Source organism: Malaclemys terrapin, chromosome 7 (assembly GCF_027887155.1).
Source record: "Malaclemys terrapin pileata isolate rMalTer1 chromosome 7, rMalTer1.hap1, whole genome shotgun sequence".
Taxonomy (NCBI): domain Eukaryota; kingdom Metazoa; phylum Chordata; order Testudines; family Emydidae; genus Malaclemys; species Malaclemys terrapin.
In genome coordinates this window covers 43,981,426-44,003,230 of record NC_071511.1, presented here as the reverse complement: position 1 = coordinate 44,003,230, position 21,805 = coordinate 43,981,426, and the positions used below count along the sequence as shown (strand labels likewise).

General features: G+C 40.2%; 1 protein-coding gene across 5 annotated transcripts in view; it reads right to left on the bottom strand.

Moving 5' to 3' along the window:
- Nucleotides 1-670: 670 nt before the first annotated feature.
- The window catches only part of LOC128840618 (inter-alpha-trypsin inhibitor heavy chain H4-like), a 43,782-nt gene continuing 22,647 nt past the window's right edge, over nucleotides 671-21,805 (bottom strand). The window contains exons 13-23 of one of the 5 annotated variants that reach the window (XM_054034845.1): nucleotides 21,581-21,738; nucleotides 21,059-21,091; nucleotides 19,762-19,830; nucleotides 12,042-12,068; nucleotides 11,373-11,417; nucleotides 10,656-10,691; nucleotides 7,087-7,200; nucleotides 6,267-6,441; nucleotides 4,275-4,429; nucleotides 2,093-2,195; nucleotides 671-1,354 (exon numbers count right to left, since the gene is read on the bottom strand). In XM_054034845.1, coding sequence (XP_053890820.1) covers nucleotides 1,279-1,354; nucleotides 2,093-2,195; nucleotides 4,275-4,429; nucleotides 6,267-6,441; nucleotides 7,087-7,200; nucleotides 10,656-10,691; nucleotides 11,373-11,417; nucleotides 12,042-12,068; nucleotides 19,762-19,830; nucleotides 21,059-21,091; nucleotides 21,581-21,738 — 991 coding nt within the window. In that variant the 3' untranslated portion in view covers nucleotides 671-1,278. The remainder of the gene's footprint in view (nucleotides 1,355-2,092; nucleotides 2,196-4,274; nucleotides 4,430-6,266; nucleotides 6,442-7,086; nucleotides 7,201-10,655; nucleotides 10,692-11,372; nucleotides 11,418-12,041; nucleotides 12,069-19,761; nucleotides 19,831-21,058; nucleotides 21,092-21,580; nucleotides 21,739-21,805) is intronic. The other 4 variants (XM_054034846.1, XM_054034847.1, XM_054034848.1 and 1 more) reach the window with 4 other exon arrangements.

Below are 21,805 nucleotides of genomic sequence, written 5' to 3'. Positions count from 1 at the left end.
TCTCTTTTTATAAATGATTTTAAAATAATGATGTGTGAAATCTAGCTATAGATTGACTATATTTTGTATGTGATGGAAAGATTGCCTCCCACAAACTTTAAAAAAAATGCAGGCTCATGACAAAGTATTTTGGGGTTCAAGGGTCTGTACAGATTGAAATTCTAAAGACATGATGATTTTGAAATATCTCTACAAAAATAGTTTGAAGAGCTAGGGTAAAATATTCAAAAGTTTCTAAGTGACTTAGGAGCCTATGTCTCATTTTCAAAAGTGACTTAGGTATTTAGTCCTAATGGAAATGGACCTTAAACTCAAGTAACTAGACAGTTTTGAAAATGTTACCTTTACAAATTATGCCTTATTTTAACATGTCCAATAGTTGTGAAACATCTTCCAGTAGTTGTGAAATATCATATCAAACTTTGCCAAAAAATATCCATGCTAGATTGCAAGCCAGAAAAATTATGCTTTTTTGTTCCTGAAAGTTAGAAGGGTGGAGGAATTTGAAATTAGGTTTGAAAGGTGACTAAATAAAATAATTTACAATCTTAATTATTAATCCAGCCTCTACTATAGATTCGTAAGAGATAACTTGTCATCATTCGTGTTATTGCTGCAAAATATCACAATTTTTGAACATTATGTTTAAAAAACTAACTTACAATCAGAGGAAATTCAGCAAAGCTTTGTATTTCTTCCACAGTTCAGTCAATACGAGAGAACTGGTAAAGGCAATACTACTCTTATACTTAGTTCATGTGCCAGGAAGCACTTAGTAATGAGACAACAGTATGAATTATAAGCAAAAATAAAAGCATGAACATACATTTTAGAAAACCATTATTAGTGTATTCCTTGTATTGCAACTCTAGTACAACACTATCATCCCTTCTCAGTGCTACTGAACTCTTGTTTTCAAACACATTTGATTAGCTGGTGTAACTGTTCTTCATTATTACTCCCAAATCTGAAACTGTTCATCATATAGCATGTCTTCTTTTGTCCACTGTTGCACTGTTTTATTCTTTATTCTTTACATACATTTTCAATACATCTTATAACCAAATATACTATAAATCCTTTAAAATTACATAAAAAGCAAACTCCAAGTTCCCAATTATTAAGTATAATTACAATATTTCAGAGGTAACATTATTTTTGACATATATATATATATTAGCAAGCAAAGCTGAAAGATTATTATGTATAAGTGAAATTAAGTCAGAAGTGTCTGAAACATCATCATTTTACTGTTTCCTTTCCCCCAAGTGTTTTTCTTTAGGGAGTTATATGTAATGACCAGCAGGAAATAGTACCAGTGGCGGACTCTAGCCTGTAATCTTTCTTGTATTTTCTGAAACAAAAAGCAAAACAACTGATGAAGAAAACATTCAAACTTTAGGCCACCATACTCCAATCAAATCTGTGTGGGTTGAACCTTATGCCTGCAGAGACTGCCTTTGCAGTCACTGGGGCTGTGTACAGGTACAAGAGGTTCACCCACACCAACCTGATGATAGTACTGAGACCTTATTTTGAATTGCATCTTTCATACAAATGGTATCTCAAAATGCTTGAAAGTTTGTATAAAATAAACAGACCAATTTTGAATTGGATTCCTGAAGCAAGTAGAATGCCAGTGATGAAATGAGAATGGGAGGAGAAATGGAGGGTTTTTTAACTGCATTTATTTGCTAACAAAACTAACAAAAAATGCACCTATTTAATGCTCTGAGCCATATGCCCATTCATTATACATCTACAAACAACCAATATCCAACAAGTTGAAACCCCTCCCAAACTAGGAAACAAATAAGGCTTGTGAGATCAACAAATTCAAGCTGTCGCAAACCATTGGACGACTTACTCTAATGATTCAATTGACATTGTTTAAGACAACTATTACTGCAACCAAACACTTTTTAAATTGTTGAATTTGATCTAATCTCCAGCATGTTTGCCACTGATATGTAGTTTTAACCCACTAAATCCTTGAGGCGTCTCTGATTGAATACAGAATATTAAAACAAATTAAGTCGCATAAATAAAGCATATATTCCTCCCTCTCCCACACACCCCTGGTTCATTTTACCTGGTAACTCTATGCTTTTGTCCATGAACACTGAGGACTCTTTCATCCTCTCCCTGACTTGCTCCAGGGTTACTTTCCAAATGTGTATCAAAATAAAACTGACCTTCGAAACACAAAAACAAAAATATTTAAAAATCACATTTATCAGAAAACTTTTAAAAATATATATTTTAGTTCATTGAATCAGAACAGCTGGTATGGCTCCAGGGTAAGTAGTTGTTCAGTCTGCCTGAGAAAATACTAGCTGCTCCATGTAATTCAATTGTAGTAGTCATACAAACCAACAATAAAAGGCATATGATGGAAGTTTTCTGAATACTGAAAAGCAGCTCCCTTGTTTCAGAAGTCATTCTCTTTGATCCTAGATACTTATCTAGGATTCTTACGATCCCAGGACCAAATGCTCCTAACAGATTCACACATAATATATGGAGATATACCTATCTCATAGAACTGGAAGGGACCTTGAAAGGTCATCAAGTCCAGTCCCCTGCCTTCACTAGCAGGACCAAGTACTGTCCCTGACAAGTTTGTTTGTTTGTTTTGCGCCCCAGATCCCTAAATGGCCCCCTCAAGGATTGAGCTCACAACCCTGAGTTTAGCAGACCAATGCTCAAACCACTGAGCTATCCCTCCCCCCTTACACCCTTACACTCACACAGTACCCCATTGACTCCTATATATACATTTATTTGTCTCTAGCTTTGGGATATACCACGTCTTTCTGTCTGAAAAAGATTTTTGGACAATATATTTTAAGGAAAGGTGTTTTTTTTCTCCTTTAGATTTACATCAGGTTGAGATGTTTGGGTGTTTTCTGTGGTGGAGAAAGGGAAAACACATGATGTGCTCCTAATTTTATTTTGTGACTTTCATAATCAAGAGCCTGCATAGGCAATTAATTCATTATTTTATATCAAAAGTACTTGCTGTACACAGTACATTATCTCACTGTAGATTCAGGAGTTAGGCTTTTGCTGTTCAGAAAGTCTGGCTTTTCTGAAGTTGGCCACAAAAGTTTTATATAAGTCCATCCCTGAATGTACCATTTCTTAAAGGAAATATAGCACTATAGCGTGGTCTAAGGACAAGACTCTGTTCCAGAAGGCTCCAGAACATCACAGAGCTGAGTCTGGATTGCTCCGTTACAGAAGCATGATATTGGGTGATGAAATTAGGTTACTGGACCAAATCCAGAGCTCCTTCCTCAGGCAAACTCCCCTGGACTTCAGCGAACTCATGTTGATTATTCATTGATTTTAATGAGACTTGCCAAAGCACAAACCTAGTAAGATCTGAGTAAGGAGCTCAAGAGTTTGCTCAAGGAAATCAAAGTTAAGGACTCAGAAATATCTAATTGATAGGCACATTTTTAGATGGAATTGACGATTAATCAGAAAATGAGTAAGTACGTGTAGAAATATAGATAAATTTTCCACTTGCCTGTGGAAAAGTTTGCTTTTCACCATTTGAATATCTACCAGATAAAAATACCTTTTCGAACACCAGACATCTGGGCACAAGGACTTTAATAATCCCACATGGGTGCTATCCAAGCACTGAAAGAAGGCTGGAGCACTATATAAACTATTTAGAGATGGCAGATCACTTGTGATGCCTCTTGGCTCCACCTGTACTTAAACCACCAATTAAAAATATAGTATTAGACAGTGTAGTAATTGAGGTGAAAAGTGTCAGATTTTCTAATGCTAAGAGCTAAAGCATTTTGCATTTGTGCTCAGCAATGGGAAACATTAACACCTGGTAAAGAAGAACAACATACTGATACAGTAGGATTTTGCATTTCAGCATTGCTGGATTATTTGTACACACCATTATTATTATTTGTAGGCTATTTATAGGCTTTTCTGTGGTGCTCATCAATCTTGTAACTGAGCACCTCACACACATTGACACATTTATCCTCTATGTCACTGTGACATACAGATGTATTATTATCATCCCCATTTTACTAGTCAGGGACTAGGGCACAAAAGCCTAAATATTTTCTATGGGAAATCAATAAAAGAAGTAAGAAGAGCAGAATTTAGCCCAGAGGAATTTAATGACTTGCCCAAATTGGCTGAATTGGGAACAGAACTCAGATCTCCATTTCAATAATTTAACTGCAACACCAGCTTTCCCTTCCTAGGCCATACTACACTACTTGGATGATACATACCAAGAAGTCCACTGGCTTTGTCAGAAAAATGGTCAGTGTCCATGAAATATAATCCAAGGAAACGATTTGGAGACTTTACAAAAGCAATTTTTATTGTGATGTTGTCAGATGCTGACATTGTAAGACTTCTTTCCTTTTCAACTGCAATCTTCAGCCTAGGAAAAAAAGCAATCCTGTTTTTTCTCAGAAAAATGTTAAGATACTGATATAATGCTTGAGTATTTGGTGGCAGTATTATTATTTGCATTACTGTTGTGCCTAGGAGGCCTAGTCATGCATCAGGACCTGATTTATTGTATATATGCTGCTGTCCTTTGTAATCAGGTTTTTTTATGCACTAAACTTGAACTGAGGTCACAATTTCTATTCAGCAAAATGTACAGTAATTTGCTTCCTCCCACACATGCCCTAAAATACACATAAACTAATATAGTTTACAGAAAAAATGTTAAATTAGCAGGATTTTTTGCTAGTGAACGTGCCTTTTTGCTCATGACAAAAAACTGCTTGGAGAAGAGGGAAAAGAATGTGCTTTTTAATGATTTTAATAATGGAAAAAAGTACAATATACAAAATATGGATGAAAATTTAGAGATTCAGATACTTGTCAAAATTCTCTTGGGTATTTTACAAGAATAGTCTCCCATACGATATTCAGGACCTGACTTTCTTGCTGTAGTTTATTACTTCTGATTCTTACCCTACATGGATTTGGAAATTATAGATGTCCATCATTATTATTTTCTTTTTAAAAAGCCACATGAATTCAAGAAGCTTATATCTGATCTTAACAGAGGTGAGCCTGAACCAAACAGCCATAATCTGAAGACACCCAAAGTTGAGCGGATTTAAATCCAGATTTTCACTTATAGCTGGCCCCTTGCTACAATGATCCAAATGAAACCCCTAAATCCCAATACCTCTAAGGGTTATAAAAATGTAGGTCTTGGTCTAAATGTTGAGAAATCTAGCACTTAATTAAGGGGTCCATCCTGTGTGTGTGACATAAATCCAGCACACTTGCAGGCCTTGTCTAGATAGACTGCAAGGAAATTTTGAGCAACTCACTTTGCAACTTTTGTTCTTGTCCACAACTGGTCTTTGAGATGTATATTAGTTAACCAAAGGAACCAAGAGAATTGGATGTCTAGAGTCTCCTTTTGAATTCATATCTTTTGTGTGTTGGTAAGGTATGCTAACTAAATCAGTTAAACTAAATCCAATAATAAAATTTAAAACACAGTTCTCAAACAGCAGAAATGTATTAAAATTACAGATACTTATACAAAACTATCTGCACCATTCACTCATACTGTCAAAGGCCTAAACATATTTTTTTAGGAATAAGATAGGTTAAATTTTAGGAATGAGAAAATCTCAGCTTTTTTAAAAACAACTTATTTATGAACGTGCATTATACTTTAATAATTGTACTTTTATATGTGATCTCTGATTGGGTGAAGCACACAGTAAATTTGCTATCAACCAATAAGACTGTAATAATACAATAAACACAGAGTGAGAGCAACTGGTTGACTTTGCTGCACCAAAATCCACTAGATGAAAAAATAAAATTGACAGCAATCTTTCAGTAAATTAAGAATAAAGGCTTTTCAAATAAAACGTTGTTGGATCAAAGTCTCTTTCTGGGAAGATAAATATTTTGACTCCTAACTAGGAGTAGACAGAAACTATTTATTACCCTATGAAAATGTTTCATTCTATTGACATGAGGCTGGGTTTTAAAAACCCAATCTCTTCCTTTCGCACCTGCAACGTGTAGGTACAAATAATTACAGGCCTCGGTTAGGTTAGTTAATTGCCTAACTACCAGATATCTTGACACAGTCAGGTAGACATCTAAGATACATAACTTGGGTCTAAGGTTATTTGAATCCAGAAAATCATAACTGTACAAATGAAGACAGAGTTAGGTGAAAATCAGACTCTCTCTCTCTTAAATAAAGGAAAATGCATAAAGACATTTCTTACCCCTGGATTGTAGAGGAAGCAGACTTTTTCCATGGGAGTTTGGTGGTATGACCGCCATAGCTCAGCACAGTGCCTTCCTTTGATACATGGAGTTGCACATGAGGATCCAGGTTGATAATTTCAAACAGCACAAAGTGATTTCTATTTCTCCCAAGCTTACCAGTCACAGAGATTCCTGAAAGTGCCATTAATGTAGACTAGTCAAGGGACACAATATTAATAATAAGTAAAAAACCAAACCAAAACAAAAAAGCTATTGTTACAGCTCTTCTGTAAGTGTGTTGTATTTAAGGGGCCAAAATTCAGCTCCTGGGCTGCATCCTGCTCCAATTTCCTATCCACATTTGCAGAATTTACTCTCCAGAAGTCCTCTATGGCCACAGTAATGGAAAAGTCATTTGGGGCCAACGGTAATGGCCAGCATATATGCCCCCTGACCTGCAGGCATATATGTCTTGCGCAGATTACTCTTGACCTTGGCAGCAACAGGCTGCCTGGCCAATGGTGCCTGGAGGGAGCCATAGCCCATGGGAGCATAAGCCCACATTAATTTGACTGATGGATTAATGTGTGTGCATGTCTGCACTAGAAACATTAGAGCCTGAATCTGTTAAGATATACTGGTGTATAGTAAAGCTTAGGGACATGCACAAGTCCCAGAATTTGTATTCATAACCAGAAGCCTCAGCAGGTTGGCCAGGAGGAGGAGCCTGCAAAGACACTAATCAAACCTACCCTTTTGGTGAAAATGTTTTGTTGATAAGTTCCTAACCAGCAATAGTTACCTGTTTATATTATATGTAAGATTTGGCAATCTCACCTTTGGCAGGATCTGATATTAGGTTTATGTAAGCTTGTGGCTGACCATCAATATTTAAACAAATGACATCATTTTGTCTGGGCAGTTGAAAGAGGAAATGTGGGTATTCGTTGGCTAAAAACAGAGAGAGAGAGAGAGAGAGAGAGCTCTTAATGTTAATAAAAAAAATCCTAATAGTGCTGATATTGCAAGTGTTAGTAGTATTGAGTCAATCGGTTCTACAAAGAATGCCCTTCTAGAATGTGGGGAATGGAATTCTAGTTAGGACTGAGAACAAAAAGGGTTGTGTAAATGAGTAGTTTTCTATAGTTCTGAGGGGCTGGTGTTGTAGAGGGGTAGAATATTTATTTTGTATTTTTAATTTACTACATACGTGCATAATTAAACTTTAGGCAAAGTCCAAAGAATTACAAACACATTATTGTAAAAATCAATATGCAACTAAATGTATAAGGTGGCTACATAGGGTTGCCAACTGTCTAATTGCACAAACCCAAACACCTTGCCCCACCCCTGGCCCACTCCTTCCCTGAGGCCATGCCCTGCCCCTTCTCCGAAGCCCTGCCCCCACTCACTCCATCCCCCCTCCCTCCGTCACTTGCTCTCTGCCACCCTCACTCAATTTCACCCAGCTTGGGCAGGAGCTGGGGTTTGGGAGAGGGTGTGGGCTGGGGGATGGGGCCGAGGGGTTTGGAGTGTGGAAGGGGACTCTGGGATGAGCCTGGGGCAGGGGTTCAGGTGCAGGCTCCGGTAGCGAGTTTGGGTGCGGGAGGGAGCTGAGGGCTCAGGCAGGGGGTTGGGGTGTGGGAGGGGGGATGGGCTCTGGGAGGGAGTTTGGGTGTGGGAGGGAGCTGAGGGCTCAGGCAGGGGGTTGGGGTGTGGGAGGGGGGATGGGCTCTGGGAGGGAGTTTGGGTGCGGGAGGGAGCTGAGGGCTCAGGCAGGGGGTTGGGGTGTGGGAGGGGGGATGGGCTCTGGGAGGGAGTTTGGGTGCGGGAGGGAGCTGAGGGCTCAGGCAGGGGGTTGGGGTGTGGGAGGGGGGATGGGCTCTGGGAGGGAGCTTGGGTGCGGGAGGGAGCTGAGGGCTCAGGCAGGGGGTTGGGGTGTGGGAGGGGGGATGGGCTCTGGGAGGGAGTTTGGGTGTGGGAGGGAGCTGAGGGCTCAGGCAGGGGGTTGGGGTGTGGGAGGGGGGATGGGCTCTGGGAGGGAGTTTGGGTGTGGGAGGGAGCTGAGGGCTCAGGCAGGGGGTTGGGGTGTGGGAGGGGGGATGGGCTCCGGGAGGGAGTTTGGGTGTGGGAGGGAGCTGAGGGCTCAGGCAGGGGGTTGGGGTGTGGGAGGGGGGATGGGCTCTGGGAGGGAGCTTGGGTGCGGGAGGAGGCTCAGGGCTGGGGCAGGGGATTGAGGAGCAGGAGGAGGTAAGGGGTGTAGTCTCTGGCCGGGCAGTGCTTACCTCGGGTGGCTCCCGGAAGCGATTGGCATGTCCAGCTCCTAGGCTCAGGGGCAGCAAGGTGGCTCTGCTCGCTGCCCCTGCTTGCAGGCACCGCCCCTACAGCTGCCATTGGCCCACGGTTCCTGGCCAATGGGAGCTGCGGAGTTGGCGCTCAGGATGGGGGCAGCACACAGAGATCCCCTGGCCACCCCTCTGCCTAGAAGCCGAACATGCCGGCCGCTTCTGGGAGCAGCATAGACCCAGGGCAGGTAAAGAGCCTGCCTTAGCCCCATTGTGCTGCCGACCGGACTTTGGCCTATTAAAATCTCCCGGATTGCCTTTAATAGTCACCGTGAGATTGAGGCCAATTCCAGGAGACTCCCGGCCAATCCAGGAGGATTGGCAACCCTATGGCTATATGGTGTCATTGAGTTTTAAACAAAAGCCATAACTGAAATCAACCATGTATCATCAAATTATAGAGGTGCTGATAAGCAATTCTATAGTTAAAAGACACGTTAATTTTTTTATTTAAAGTAGGATTAAAATCCACTAATTCCACAATTCATTGACAGAATATAGCCTCCACACTTAGCATAATTATTGTTCAATCTATTACTTTTTAAATAAAAGAGTTACTTTTACAGAGAAAGTAATTAAAAATAAAGAAATAAAATATTGTTCAGTGGACACATCCAATTCCTTGAAATCACACATACACAATCATAACTCTAACTTTAGGTGGGGATTTTCTTTTGTTTTCTTAAAAAAAAAACACATTAAAGATTTTTAAAGTAAAAGTCTATGGGAAAGATAACTTAAACTTCAACATCGGCAAGATTAATGTGTGCATTTGACTGCAATTCTGAGGATGCATTGATTATTGGAGTTGAAAGGGAGTTCATTCTGGAGTTGACAAGTCTGAGCATGTGATTGGGTGTTGTAATGTTTGTGTGGCAAAGAACATGCATTAAGGTTGAGCTGAATGTTAATATCATCTTTACTGGTGATTTCCTTGATGTTTAGTGATCACATAGATAGGAAATATATCAAGTAACCTTAACTGTAAATTAGAGATGTTTTTATTTTGGGAAATATAATATTGACATCATCTTTTGGTCTGCATACCATTGTGAACATGCAAGGCAGAATTTATGCAAGTCATGTATACACAAACTGTGTCTCACAATATGAGAGAGAAAATGGAATGATATTACTATCTATTGTATTAGAAATGGTATTTGATCACATAATTAGAAACTGTGCTTCTGATTCTGCTCACTTACACCAATTTAACACCAATGAATTTAAGAGAGCTAGCTCCTGATGTACAGCAGCAAAAGTAAGATCAGAATTAGGCTACATATCATGCATATGCACAAAGGCTAGATTTAGCATTACATACCACCTTAACTTTGGTACATACCACCTTAACTTTGGCATTTCCTGATTTTGGGGGGCTTATACATCATAATCTTTATCAACTCCTATGGAAGCTTGTTTCATTCCATGTGTGCCTTAGGAGATGGGTCTACTGAGGGGAGGGGAAATAAGTATTTTTCTTTTCAGACAAGACAAAAGACCTGGCTCTTCTTTCCACTTAAGTCAATAGCAAAACTTCTGTGACTGCAGAGGAAACAGCATCAAGCTCCAAAATGGTAAGCAGAGAAACTAAGTTTCAAGAATATTTAGTACAAACAGTGAAGAATAAAAAAGATATATAAAATGATAAATTATTATCTGGTTTGAGCAGGGAGCTAAGAGACAGGACTTCTTGGTGATTGACTATTCATGTGACTTTGGACAAACCCCTTAATTTTTCTTTGTCTGAGTTTAAACTATATGTAAAAAGGGAATAATATTACCTAACTCCATTCCAGGGATGTAGTGAAGATTAATTTACTTACGGTTTGTAAAGATCTTTAACAGCTTCATGAGAAAAATGTATTATATTATTTATGCTGAATAAAAGCAAAATCAGCTTGTTTTCCTGATACAATCAAGGTGCCTATTCAATAGGTACATTTCTCAGTGTTTTCACCTTATGGAGTTTTGTTGATGTGTTAATTGTAGTGAGCAACATGTAGCTTGTTTTGTCAACATTTAGAGTTTTAAAGCAATATTATAACATATATTACTTACTAAGAAGCTGTGGGGTTGTTTGAACAGTCCTGAAAACTAAAATGTTTAAAATTTAGATGAACATTCCAGTAAAACATTTTTTTCATTTGAAATATTTAATAAGGGACAATATTGTACCAAAGAATTTTAAGCAGAACTCTCCACTGATTTCAAGAGAGTTCTGTTTAAAAATAAATGCCACAATATGGCCCAAGGAAAAACAACATATCACATTAGACTTTTGATGTTCAGGGCTAAAACCCTGTTAGAAAGGGCTTGGAAATGTTGTATTTGTGCTAGTTCCATTTAGTGCTGGTGAATGGTCCTGGATTAACAGACCTGAAAATTTAAGTTGTGTGTCCACAAAAGAGAAAGAACATGGACACCAACATAGTAATCTACCCCACTAAAGTGTATCTCTCAACCTGATCTGGACAGACCACTGTTTCGAGATGAGAAGGTAGTACAGTGTTCATGCACGTTCCATTCTTTTAGTCTATACTGGGACCGAAACCAATGTTTTCAATTATTGCCAATTGTAATGGTGGATTTTTTGTGATTTGGATTCCTTCTTACTAGGAACAAATAAGTACACCTAAAAACAGAACAGTTACCAGGTGGTGGTAATTTTTGGTCACTGCCACTTGGGATAGATTAGTTCAATGACTAGAAATAAGAGATCACCCATTGTTTCATCAATTCCGAGTCATCCAGTTAAAATTAATTCTTATAACTTACTGTCTGGTGATTGTTCTGTCACGTCTAACAGTATAGCTCTTTGACCTAATATATTGAAAGAAGAGACCAAAATTTAGAAGATTTTTAAAAATTGGCATTAGTATTATTAAGCAAATAGTTTTTAAATTTTCTGTTTATGGCATATTGCCCACATTTCTGTCCCTCTCCATCCTGTAGTTGTGGGTCCGACCTATATTATAGAGAGGATCTCTCAGGGAGAAGAGATGTATTCTTTCCCCTCTTCAGCCCATGGGGCAGCACTGGGTCTGCACCATGACTGCAGCTCTGAATCTGCAATAGTATTTGCAGCTCTTGTTCCCTCCCCACATGAGGAAATGGCTAGTGGATTCACTGATCATCCATGCAGCCCCTTTACAGTGGTCTTGAACCAGGACCCCACTCCATGCACAGCAAAACTGCACCAGATCCACTGAGCTGTGGATCTGAGGACAAAATATGCCACTAAGAAAAGTTTGAAATTATTAGTGATAAAAACAAATAACTAGGTCCACTATGATTAAAGATCATGAACTGTAATCGTGTCCTCAAATAGTCATCTATAAAATATGTCAGTGCAAAGTCATTGAGAAAGGATGATGTTGGGTGGGAATCCTGCTCCATATGTCTCCAGGGTAAAGAAGACAGTAACAACAAAACAAAGTAACTTACCAGTTTTCGGTACTCTCTGAATGTAATCTAAAACATGAGGATTTAAGAACAAGATTCAGTGACCACCCAATGCAAAATATTATGAATGAAGCAGTTTCTATGAGAAAATCTCTCCCACCCTTGCGTGTGTTCATACTTTAATTGTAAAGTACCCTTTCCTCCAAACTTTCAGATGGTCCCCTGAATGCATGCAGACGTTCTGGCTTTTGTGTCCTGATCCTACAAAGCCTCCTGCATAGATCTGAATTCCCTGCACCCTCATAGGCCACAGTGAAAGCTGAGGGCATTCAGCCCCTGGCAGGATGCAGAACAATGGTGCAATTTCTGGTTTTATGAAGCTAAATGCACTCCAGTTCCCACTTGTTTTCTGTATCAATGTCTTTTGCTGGCTTGAATTGCTGTGGCTTTGGGGTCACTCAGCTACTTCAGTGCCTCTGTGATTTAGAGTAACTTGAATGTCTTGCTGCTTACACAGTAGTAATTTCAGTTCTTGATTTTTAAATTACATTAAAAATGATGAACTTGAAGCTGTAAGTTCACTCACCCCTTGCTAGAGAAACATCAAAATATCGATCACTTCTTACTGGCGAGGAAAAGTTCAATAATTTAAAAGAATTCTGCATTCTTTCTTATCAATTTCAGAACCAGAACTCAAGGTGGGTGTGGGATGTTTTTTTTATTCCCAAATGAAGGTCCTTGTGCATTATACAAGAGCAGGGTTAAGGCTGCTGTGGCAATTTAACTCTATATTTCTTAACTTATGTGACTAAACCCTAAAAGAAATTTTCATTAATATAATTGTTGTATATAGCTTATATTTATTTTCTTTGGACAGCTAGGTGACTTGAGGAGCAAGGGCTGATCCAAAGAAATACCAGTGTTCCATATTTCAGTCATTGATAACACATTTTGGTTCCTAGTGTAACCCATTCGCAGGTTGGCAGGTTGACAAGTTTGGTTTTGGTAGCTGAAGATTAAAAACCAATAGCTGAAGTGGCAGGGGCAGGAAGATCTGAATTCTATCCCAGCTGCCATGAGTTCTGAATGACTCTGGCATACAGCAGAGTCCTAAGTGGACATGGATTTACTTCCGATCCATATAGTCTCCTTTTACTGTTTAAATAGTTTTCAGAGCACAGAAGTTGCCATCCCAAATTAGTTCAGCAGTCCATCTAGTCCAATATCTGTTCTCTAATTGTGATCAGTACCAGGTGCTTTGGAGGATGGCATGAAAGCTCCACCGTAGATAACTATGCACCAACATATATCTGCATGGGAGAAGTTTTTCCTAACTCCAGACACCTAATGTCTATATGTCCCTTATATATTTTTATCCTATCACATGTAGCTACTAGAGTTCTCCTTATCTATATAAATGTCTAATTCTTTAAAAAAAAATCTTTCAAAACTCTGGGTTTCAATTATATCTTGTGGCAACAATGCACAATTTGATATGCCATGTACTGTCTTTTCAAGTTGCATGTACAACCGAATCCAGAACTGTGGATGAGTCCTATGTATTTCCCCAGTTACATCTGTCAAAAATAGGTATCCCGAGTGATGTTATATCTCACTTTGTAGACAAGTCTGGTATTCATATAGCAGATGAAATCTATTCCCTGTGTGGGTTAAACTATGTCTAAAACCTTGAATTGTGTTTATTACTGGCATTTATTTTCTTCAACTTACTTGTAAAGCTTTATCGATTTTATTTTCAGAGGTTTTAAATATTAGTAATTTTTAAAAATAGGAAAATTACTTTAAAATACTATTTTGTCCTAAATATATATGCCTGTAGATCATATTCTGTTGGTAAATTAGTATCAAATAAACATCCACAATCATCATCATAAACATGAGACTGAAATGTGTTTTTTAAGCCTGATGTTGATTTAAACCTTTATATGATTATTTTAAGCAAACAAACAAACAGATAATTAAGAGATTAGCGTACTGGTGAGAATACTAACGGGATAAGCATGCAGGCCTCCATCGTTAGTAAATGGAGAAAGATAATACCATGTCTGAATTACATTTCAAGCTAGCATGATGCTTCTTATTGGTAGCATTTTAAAAATGAGATATTTCTTACTACTGTTGCTCTCTTCTTCTCCTTCCCCCAGAAAATACACAACATTTTTTACTGACATCTATTGAGGTTTCATGTGTCTCTATTTGCACTTGTCACTGCAAAATATAGGGTTGACTATGTGCCCACTCATCCCTAGCTAAGTGCAGAAAAGTTGAGGAAATGAAGGTGTCATGAACATACAGCTAAGGGTAGCATAAAATCCCTCCTTTACCTGTAAAGAGTTAAGAAGCTCAAATAACCTGGTTGGCACCTGACCAAAAGGACCAATAAGGGGAGAAGATACTTTCAAATTTGTGGGGGAAGATTTTTGCTGTGTGCTCTGTTGTTGTTCTCTCTGAGACAAAGAGAGAGACCAAGCAAGTAATCCAGCTCCTACTGAAATGATACATCTAATATTACAGAAAGAGTAAGTAATAGCAAGGAAATGTGTTAGATTATTTTTTGTTTTAGCTTGTGAATTTTCCCTATGCTAAGAGGGAGGTTTATTCCTGTTTTTTTGTAACTTTAAAGTTTTGCCTAGAGGGGAATCCTCTGTGTTTTAAATCTTATTACCCTGTAAAATTACCTTCCATCTTGATTTTACAGAGGTGCTTCTTTTACATTTTTCTTTATAATAAAGTTCTGTTTTTAAGAATCTGGTCTGTGCTCACCTTGGTTACCTATTTGGTTGGTATACTATTCTCAAGCCTCCCCAGGAAAGGGGGTGAAGAGGGTTGTGAGGATATTTTGGGGAAACAGGAACTCCAAGTGGTCCTTTTCCTCAATCTTTGTCTAACTCACTTGGTGGTGGCAGCATACCGTCTAAGGGCAAGGAAGAATTTGTGCCTTGGGGAAGTTTTAACCTAAGCTGGTAGAAATAAGCTTAGGGGGTCTTTCATGCAGGTCCCGCATCTGTACCCTAGAGTTTAGAGTGGGGAGGGAACCCTGACAGAAGGGAAGCCTAATCTCTTAGAAGTGGAGAAAGCTCTATTAAATAACACTGTAGGAAACCATTCTGCAGTGAAACTAAATGGGTGACACTCTGTATCTGAGGGGAACACCCTGCATCCCCATGTTCATCCTAATAAAATGATTGTGTGGTATCCAATGCAAAGTTTGTCATGTTGGATGTCTTCGGGAGGCTCATGATGCACTGAGCATTGTTGTTATGGTAATGTTATAGTAACGTTATAGGTTGTAATTTCATGTCTATAGTTATGAGGCTGAAAATGTGTCCTCATGGCTTAAAACAAGCCCAGGCAAAACTCTCCAGGAACAGAGGGGCAGTTCACACCTCATCAGGGCATGCATGGGACAAACTCAGCCCAGCCTCACAGGAACAAAGGACACTGGCCTAGGCAGCAACAAAGGATCTGTTGGATTCTTGAGTGAGTCACCCACCCCCCTTCCCTTGGTCAGTCAGGGACTAATGAGGTAATGCTCATCTGACCCTGAAGGGTGGGGGCGCAAAGTCAAAAGGGAAGAAAAGAACATGATAAAAGGAAGAGACATTTGCCATGCTGGCTCTCTCTTCCACCTCCATCTACAGACCTCACCACCAAGCGACTGAAGCACTGATCAAAGGGGAGAGCTTGGCTGAAGGGCAACCCAGCCAGCCTGTGATGAGAAGCATCTGAGTTTGTAAGGGCACTGAAAGTGTTAATATCAGCTTAGAATGCGGTTTGCTTTTATTTCAATTGACCAAATCTGACTTGTTGTGCTTTGATTTATAATCACTTAAAATCTATCTTTGTAGTTCATAAATTTGTTTGTTTATTCTACGTGAAGCAGTGCATTTGGTTTGAAGCATGTCATGAACAAGCCTGGTGTATATCAATTTCTTTGTTAAATTGATGAACTGATATAAGCTTGCAGCATCCAGTGGACATAACTGGACACTGCAAGATGGACGTTCCTAGGGTTGTAGCTGGGACCGGAGATATTAGCTAGTGTCATTCAGTTGCACATTCCAAGGAGTAGCTTGGTTTGAGCATTGGCCTGCTAAATCCAGGGTTGTGAGCTCAATCCTTAAGGGGGCCATTTAGGGATCTGGGGTAAAAAAAATAGTTGGGAATTGGTCCTGCTTTGAGCAGGGGGTTGAACTAGATGACCTCCTGAGGTCCCTTCCAACCCTGATATTCTATGATTCTATGATATGCCAGAGGCTGTGCGTGAACAGCCCAGGAGTGGGGGTTCTCACAGCAGAGCAGAGTAAGACTGGCTCCCAGAGTCAAGGATTGGAGTGATCTAGCAGATCACTGGTCCTAGGGTTACCATATCTATTAAATAAAAAAGAGGACCCTCCACGGGCCCTGGCCCCACCCATTTCCCCACCCCCAGTCCCGCCCCAACTCCGCCCCTTCCCGCCCCCTCCTCCCTCCCACTCCCAGCCACGGGGAAAGGGCTGCCTGAGTGCTACCGGCTTCATGGTTTGCCGGGCAGCCCCCAGACCCTGCGCCCCCGGCCGGCGCTTGCCCAGCGCAGCTGGAGCCCGGGAGGGGAAGCGCTCAGCCGGGGGTGCAGGGTCTGGAGGCTGCCCGGCAAACTGTGAAGCCGGTAGCACTTGGGCTTCGGGCAGCCCCCTTGCCTCCGGACCCTGCGCGGCTGGGATCCGGAGGCAAGGGGGGCTGCCTGAAGCCCATAGCGCTCAGGCAGCTCGGCTCTTAAACAGAGCCGAAGAGTCAGGGGAGGAGCAGAGCCGCCATTTTCCTGGACATGTTCGGCTTTTTGGCAATTCCTCCCGGACGGGGGTTTGAGTGCCGAAAAGCCGGACATGTCCGGGAAAAAGAGGACGTATGGTAACCCTACTGGTCCAAATAACACCAGGGGAACATCACAGTGGTCTGTAGGTTTTTCCATCGCTTACTTTTGTGGTGCTATAATTTTTGGGTATGAAAAAAACAACCAAAAAAACTAAGGCATGATTTTACATGACTAGTATTGCTTGTTCAATAGGCCCAAAACTGATATAACAAGGGTGCTGCAAATCAGAATAGAGGTACATTGATCGAGCTGTGCAGGTACACTAGGAATGCTGTAAGCCAGGAAGGGGATATATTAAGAAAGAAAAGTGTGGGGAAAGTTTACAATGTGACTAATAGACTATCACAGGCTGACTGGCTGAATTGTAATATGGTGTTCCATAACAAGAGGTGGTAATATGATTTAAAAATAAGATTTATTAACAAATTAAAATAAATCCTAACCAAGCCAAAAGAAACATGGGTAAAGTTTCCCTCATTTACTGCAGAATAATCAAGTTCTTTATGATCAATTTTTGAGATTGTCCTCAAAAAGCTATCTTTTCCTATGTTTTTACTGCAGGAAGTTCCATATCAGAAGACTCGTGCTGCCTCAGGTTCTACTGACTGGGAATTGCTGCACTTGTGACTTTCAGTTAGTCACAACTAGGCTAGCAAGAAGAGACAAGTGAGGAAGGATTTGATAGCAGCCTTCAACTAGCTGAAAGGGGGTTCCAAGGAGGATGGAGCTAGGCTGTTCTCAGTGGCGGCAGATGACAGAACAAGGAGCAATGGTCTCAAGTTGCAGTGCAGGAGATCTAGGTTGGATATCAGGAAAAACTATTTCACTAGGAGGGTGGTAAAGCACTGGAATGGGTTACCTAGGGAGGTGGTGGAATCTCCATCCTTAGAGGTTTTTAAGGCCCAGTTTGACAAAGCCCTGGCTGTGATGATTTAGTTGGGGTTGGTCCTGCTTGAGCAGAGGGTTGGAGTAGATGACCTCCTGAGGTCCCTTCCAACCCTGATATTCTATGATTCTATGATAATGGCTGCTTATAGCTAGGAAGTAAATGGTAGAGTCAAATCCTTTCTACTCCCAGCCACTGAGGAAAACACTATTTCTCTCCACTTCAGAGAAGGGGAAAAAAACAAACCGGAGATAATATCTTTTATATGGAACACAAATCTTTCTTTTCAACTTTAGCTGAGCTGCAGTCCCACTGCACCATTCAGTAGCCCATATAACATGGGGAGAAAGAGTTTAGGGGGAAGTTAAGAAAGAATACAGTGCTGTAACAGTGTAGAGAAAAAGCAAGAAAAAGAGTAAGTCACCTTTCATTCCCATTCTTCATTCCAATTCCTTGCCATGCAAACACATGGTAAACAATTCCCAAATAAGAATAAAAATTAATAATTAATGGGAAAATATCCTCAGTGTCTTGAGGAGAGGAAGGAATAGAAGTCTCATCCTCCTACTTCCAGATCACTACTCTCAGAGTTCCCTAAACAAGACACAGGATGGCAAGAAAACCTCATTCCTTACTCTGCCATGCCCTGAAAGCTCTCATTCCCCAGATAAGTAAAAGTTCCTATTAAGGCCACCTTTTCTATGGCTTGCTTCAAACCAGTATTATTTGTTCCTTGCTTTCGGCAGTAGTAAGTAAAAATAAGTAATTAAAAAAAAATACAAAAATTCTAAAACATATTCTCATGTAACTGCCAAAGTAACTGTAGATGCTACAGATTATATCTCTGAATTGCTTCCAGAAGATAAAATAAGTTATAGAGATTTCCTCTATTCCAAAACTAGTTAATTATAAGACTGCTCTATGTGAGAAAATATCACCATTGCAAATTGCAATGCTGTTCGTTTCAGTTACACCAGTGAAGCAAGATGACAAACAGCACTCACTGCAGGGTTCTCATGGATCCCAGCACAGGTCCCACCAGCTGTCAATAAAGAAGTCACTGAAGACAGTGGAGGGGGACTGTGAGATTACACCAAATGAACCAATGCTATAGTAATGCTAGGACTTAATGGCCACATTGCAGCAGCACAGTATAACCAGATGCAGGACATACAATGTTGGGGAGACTTGCTCTGAATAAGTATTAAGGTGCTGGTAACACTTGTGCACCATCCTGGCAACTTGTGCTTATGGAGAGGAGGGGACAGATTCATATACAGTGCAAAGATTGCACCACCCCAATTCAGGGGATGTGAGAGCTGGTGCAGTCCCCAGGCAAGTTAGGAGAGCCCTGAGAACTGTCCTCCCACAGTTTCACTGCCCTTGTGGTTTTTGCAGAGGTGCAAAATTGCAAAGGCACACGTCTGCCCCAACCATGCCTCCTCCCTGTCCCAATATGTCCCTCCCTTTGGCCCACGCCTGCCTATCTGGCACAGAGGGGTTGTAGCACAAACATCAAATCTGACCAGAAGTGTGTTTGAAATGGTGATGACAGTGGAAAATTTCTCCAGTATAGACCAGCCTAGCAAGACTAGAAGATCTGGGTTGCAATGTAGGGCATGACTATTAAAACAACAGATACAAGTTTTCCCAAGAATGTATAGGTCCAATTCTGCTATTAAAATTAATTTTGACTTCAATGGAAGCAGCACCAAGATCTGTCTGTGCCCTGTGTAAATTAGACCTAAAATCTTGAAGTGTATTGATTAATAGAATTAACTTTTTATGAGCTAGCAAACCCACAGTTTTCATTTGAAACATGCAACTTTCAGAGAACTTTTTAACTGTTTTTAATACAAATGGGTTAAGATTTTAGAACAAAATATATATCTAATTTTTCACTACAATCAGAATCACAAACATGAGATTTAAATGTTTGAATACTTTAGATTATTATTTAAAGAAATAATCTCAATAGTTGGAAAAGTAAGATAACTTACACATACTCTCATCATGAAGCCTTCTGAAACTTAAGGATTTCGCTATATGGCTTTTTGAGAGTTTGTTACCTGGTGGCAGAAAATACAGTCAATACCATTTATCACTTCAAAAGTTTTTTTAACTCTTGTTAATATTCATATGAGTAAAGGCTACAGGACCAGCCCTAAAAGCACTAGAAAGAGAGACTTCCTACTTTGGGGGCTAGATTATTCTTACCACTCCCTATGTGGAGGTTGTTGCTTTCTGTTGTTCATAGTTCACATTTTACCCCTATTTCAATTATACATTTCCCAGTATCAAAATGTTTCCTCAAATAAAAGACAAAACCTCATTTTAATATTTCACAGCTAATAGGACCAAATCTGAGCCTATTCATGTGTCTCTAGAAACAACAAGGGGAATCCACACTTCGTTGCTTCTGTAGGCCAACCTCATTGCACCCCCCAATGCTTCCTTGCATCCCTCCATTCTTCCCCTGGAAGCTCCCTGTCTGCCACCTCCTCATCCTCCTTTATTTCCAGGACTCTCTGGAATGCCCCACTTTCTCATGCCAGCCTCTGTGTTCTCCTGTTGCCCCATGGAGAGAGTCTCTTATCATTATGTCAGATTGCCAGGGTCTGCTATTTTCCTCCACACGCAAGAGTCTGCATGCACAGCCATTCCCCACTTAAACCATACCCCCTAATTTTCCATTTTCCTTCTTTCCACCATACCAGGGCATCTGTATTCTCCCCTTCCCCCCATGCCAGGTTACCTATTCCCCCCTCCCCCGCCCTGTGCCAGGGGATCTTTTGGCCCCACCCTACTCCCCGGCAATTTCCCCCTTTCCCCACCATTATTATTTCTTTTCATTGTGTCTGGGAGATAAATCATTCAGAGTGTCAACATGTTAAACTCTGTTGGGATGGGCAGAGATGAGTTAGGGTGTTGTTATGCTGGATGATGTTAATGGGCACCATCAACCAGTTCTTTGACCTATAGACAGCTGCAGAAGTGCCTTAAACTGCGGCTCTACTAAACAGATGGCAGGAGCTCCATGTGTCCCCCGTTTTCCCTCTTTTGGTTTTCCAGTTTTCCCCCATATCAGTATGTCTGTGCTCATTCATGCCTAGAACATTCTTTGAAATTTTGAAATTAATCAGATGCAGCATTCAAAAGTTAACACTTTACAGACAGACAAATTTTCCTGTGCTTCCCCATGTAGACAAGCCCAGAGAACTGCTATGAAGTTGCGTGGAAAGCCTCAAAAGCTCGGCCAATTAAGGAAAAATTACTTGAAGAGCTGAGATCGCTTACCTGAAAATCCAGTAAATCTTGACTTCTCATTATCTAGACAGAGGAGTGATGACAGATTAGGATCATACTTCAACCACCAGTTGCTGATGTACTCAAATGTGTTTTAGTAAACAGGAAAATTGGGGGAAATAGGAGGGGTTCATTGTCTGAATACCATGGTAAAGAATTTGTTTTAAGAGATTGTAGATGTAGTAGACAAAAGCCCTATAAGAAGTGACATTCTTTCTAGTCTCTCTCTTTATTTACTAGTTTCAGTTTAATCAGAGAGAGAAATGAGCAAGATTTTCTTGAAGTGGGCAGGGAAGGAACTTCAGCAATAAGCATTTGCTCAGTATTAATTCATGTAATTAACTACTTATTTACTATTCCCCCTCCATTTAAATAGTAGTCTGAAATTAGACTTGCGGTGTGTAACCTGGTTTACATCATTACCACTGAAAATTAGATCATGGAGATAATGGATCTGCAACTATTGATTGTATTGTTTGTAACTGAAATAGGATCATTCCAAATTGAATTTACCAGATTCAGCTGGTTTGTTTGCCAGCTGGAGTTTCTGTTGATCATCAGGTTTGGTGACCACCATGGAAGTGAGAGGTGTAACAAAACTGTACTTCATAGATAGCTCCAAAGCTCGAGCCACCTGCAGGTTTTTCTGCTGTTCCTCTTGAGCTGAAATACTAATGTTGGCATTCATGACTTAAAAAAATAAAGTGAACTTTTCAGCTGAGTACTAGTTAGGGGTCC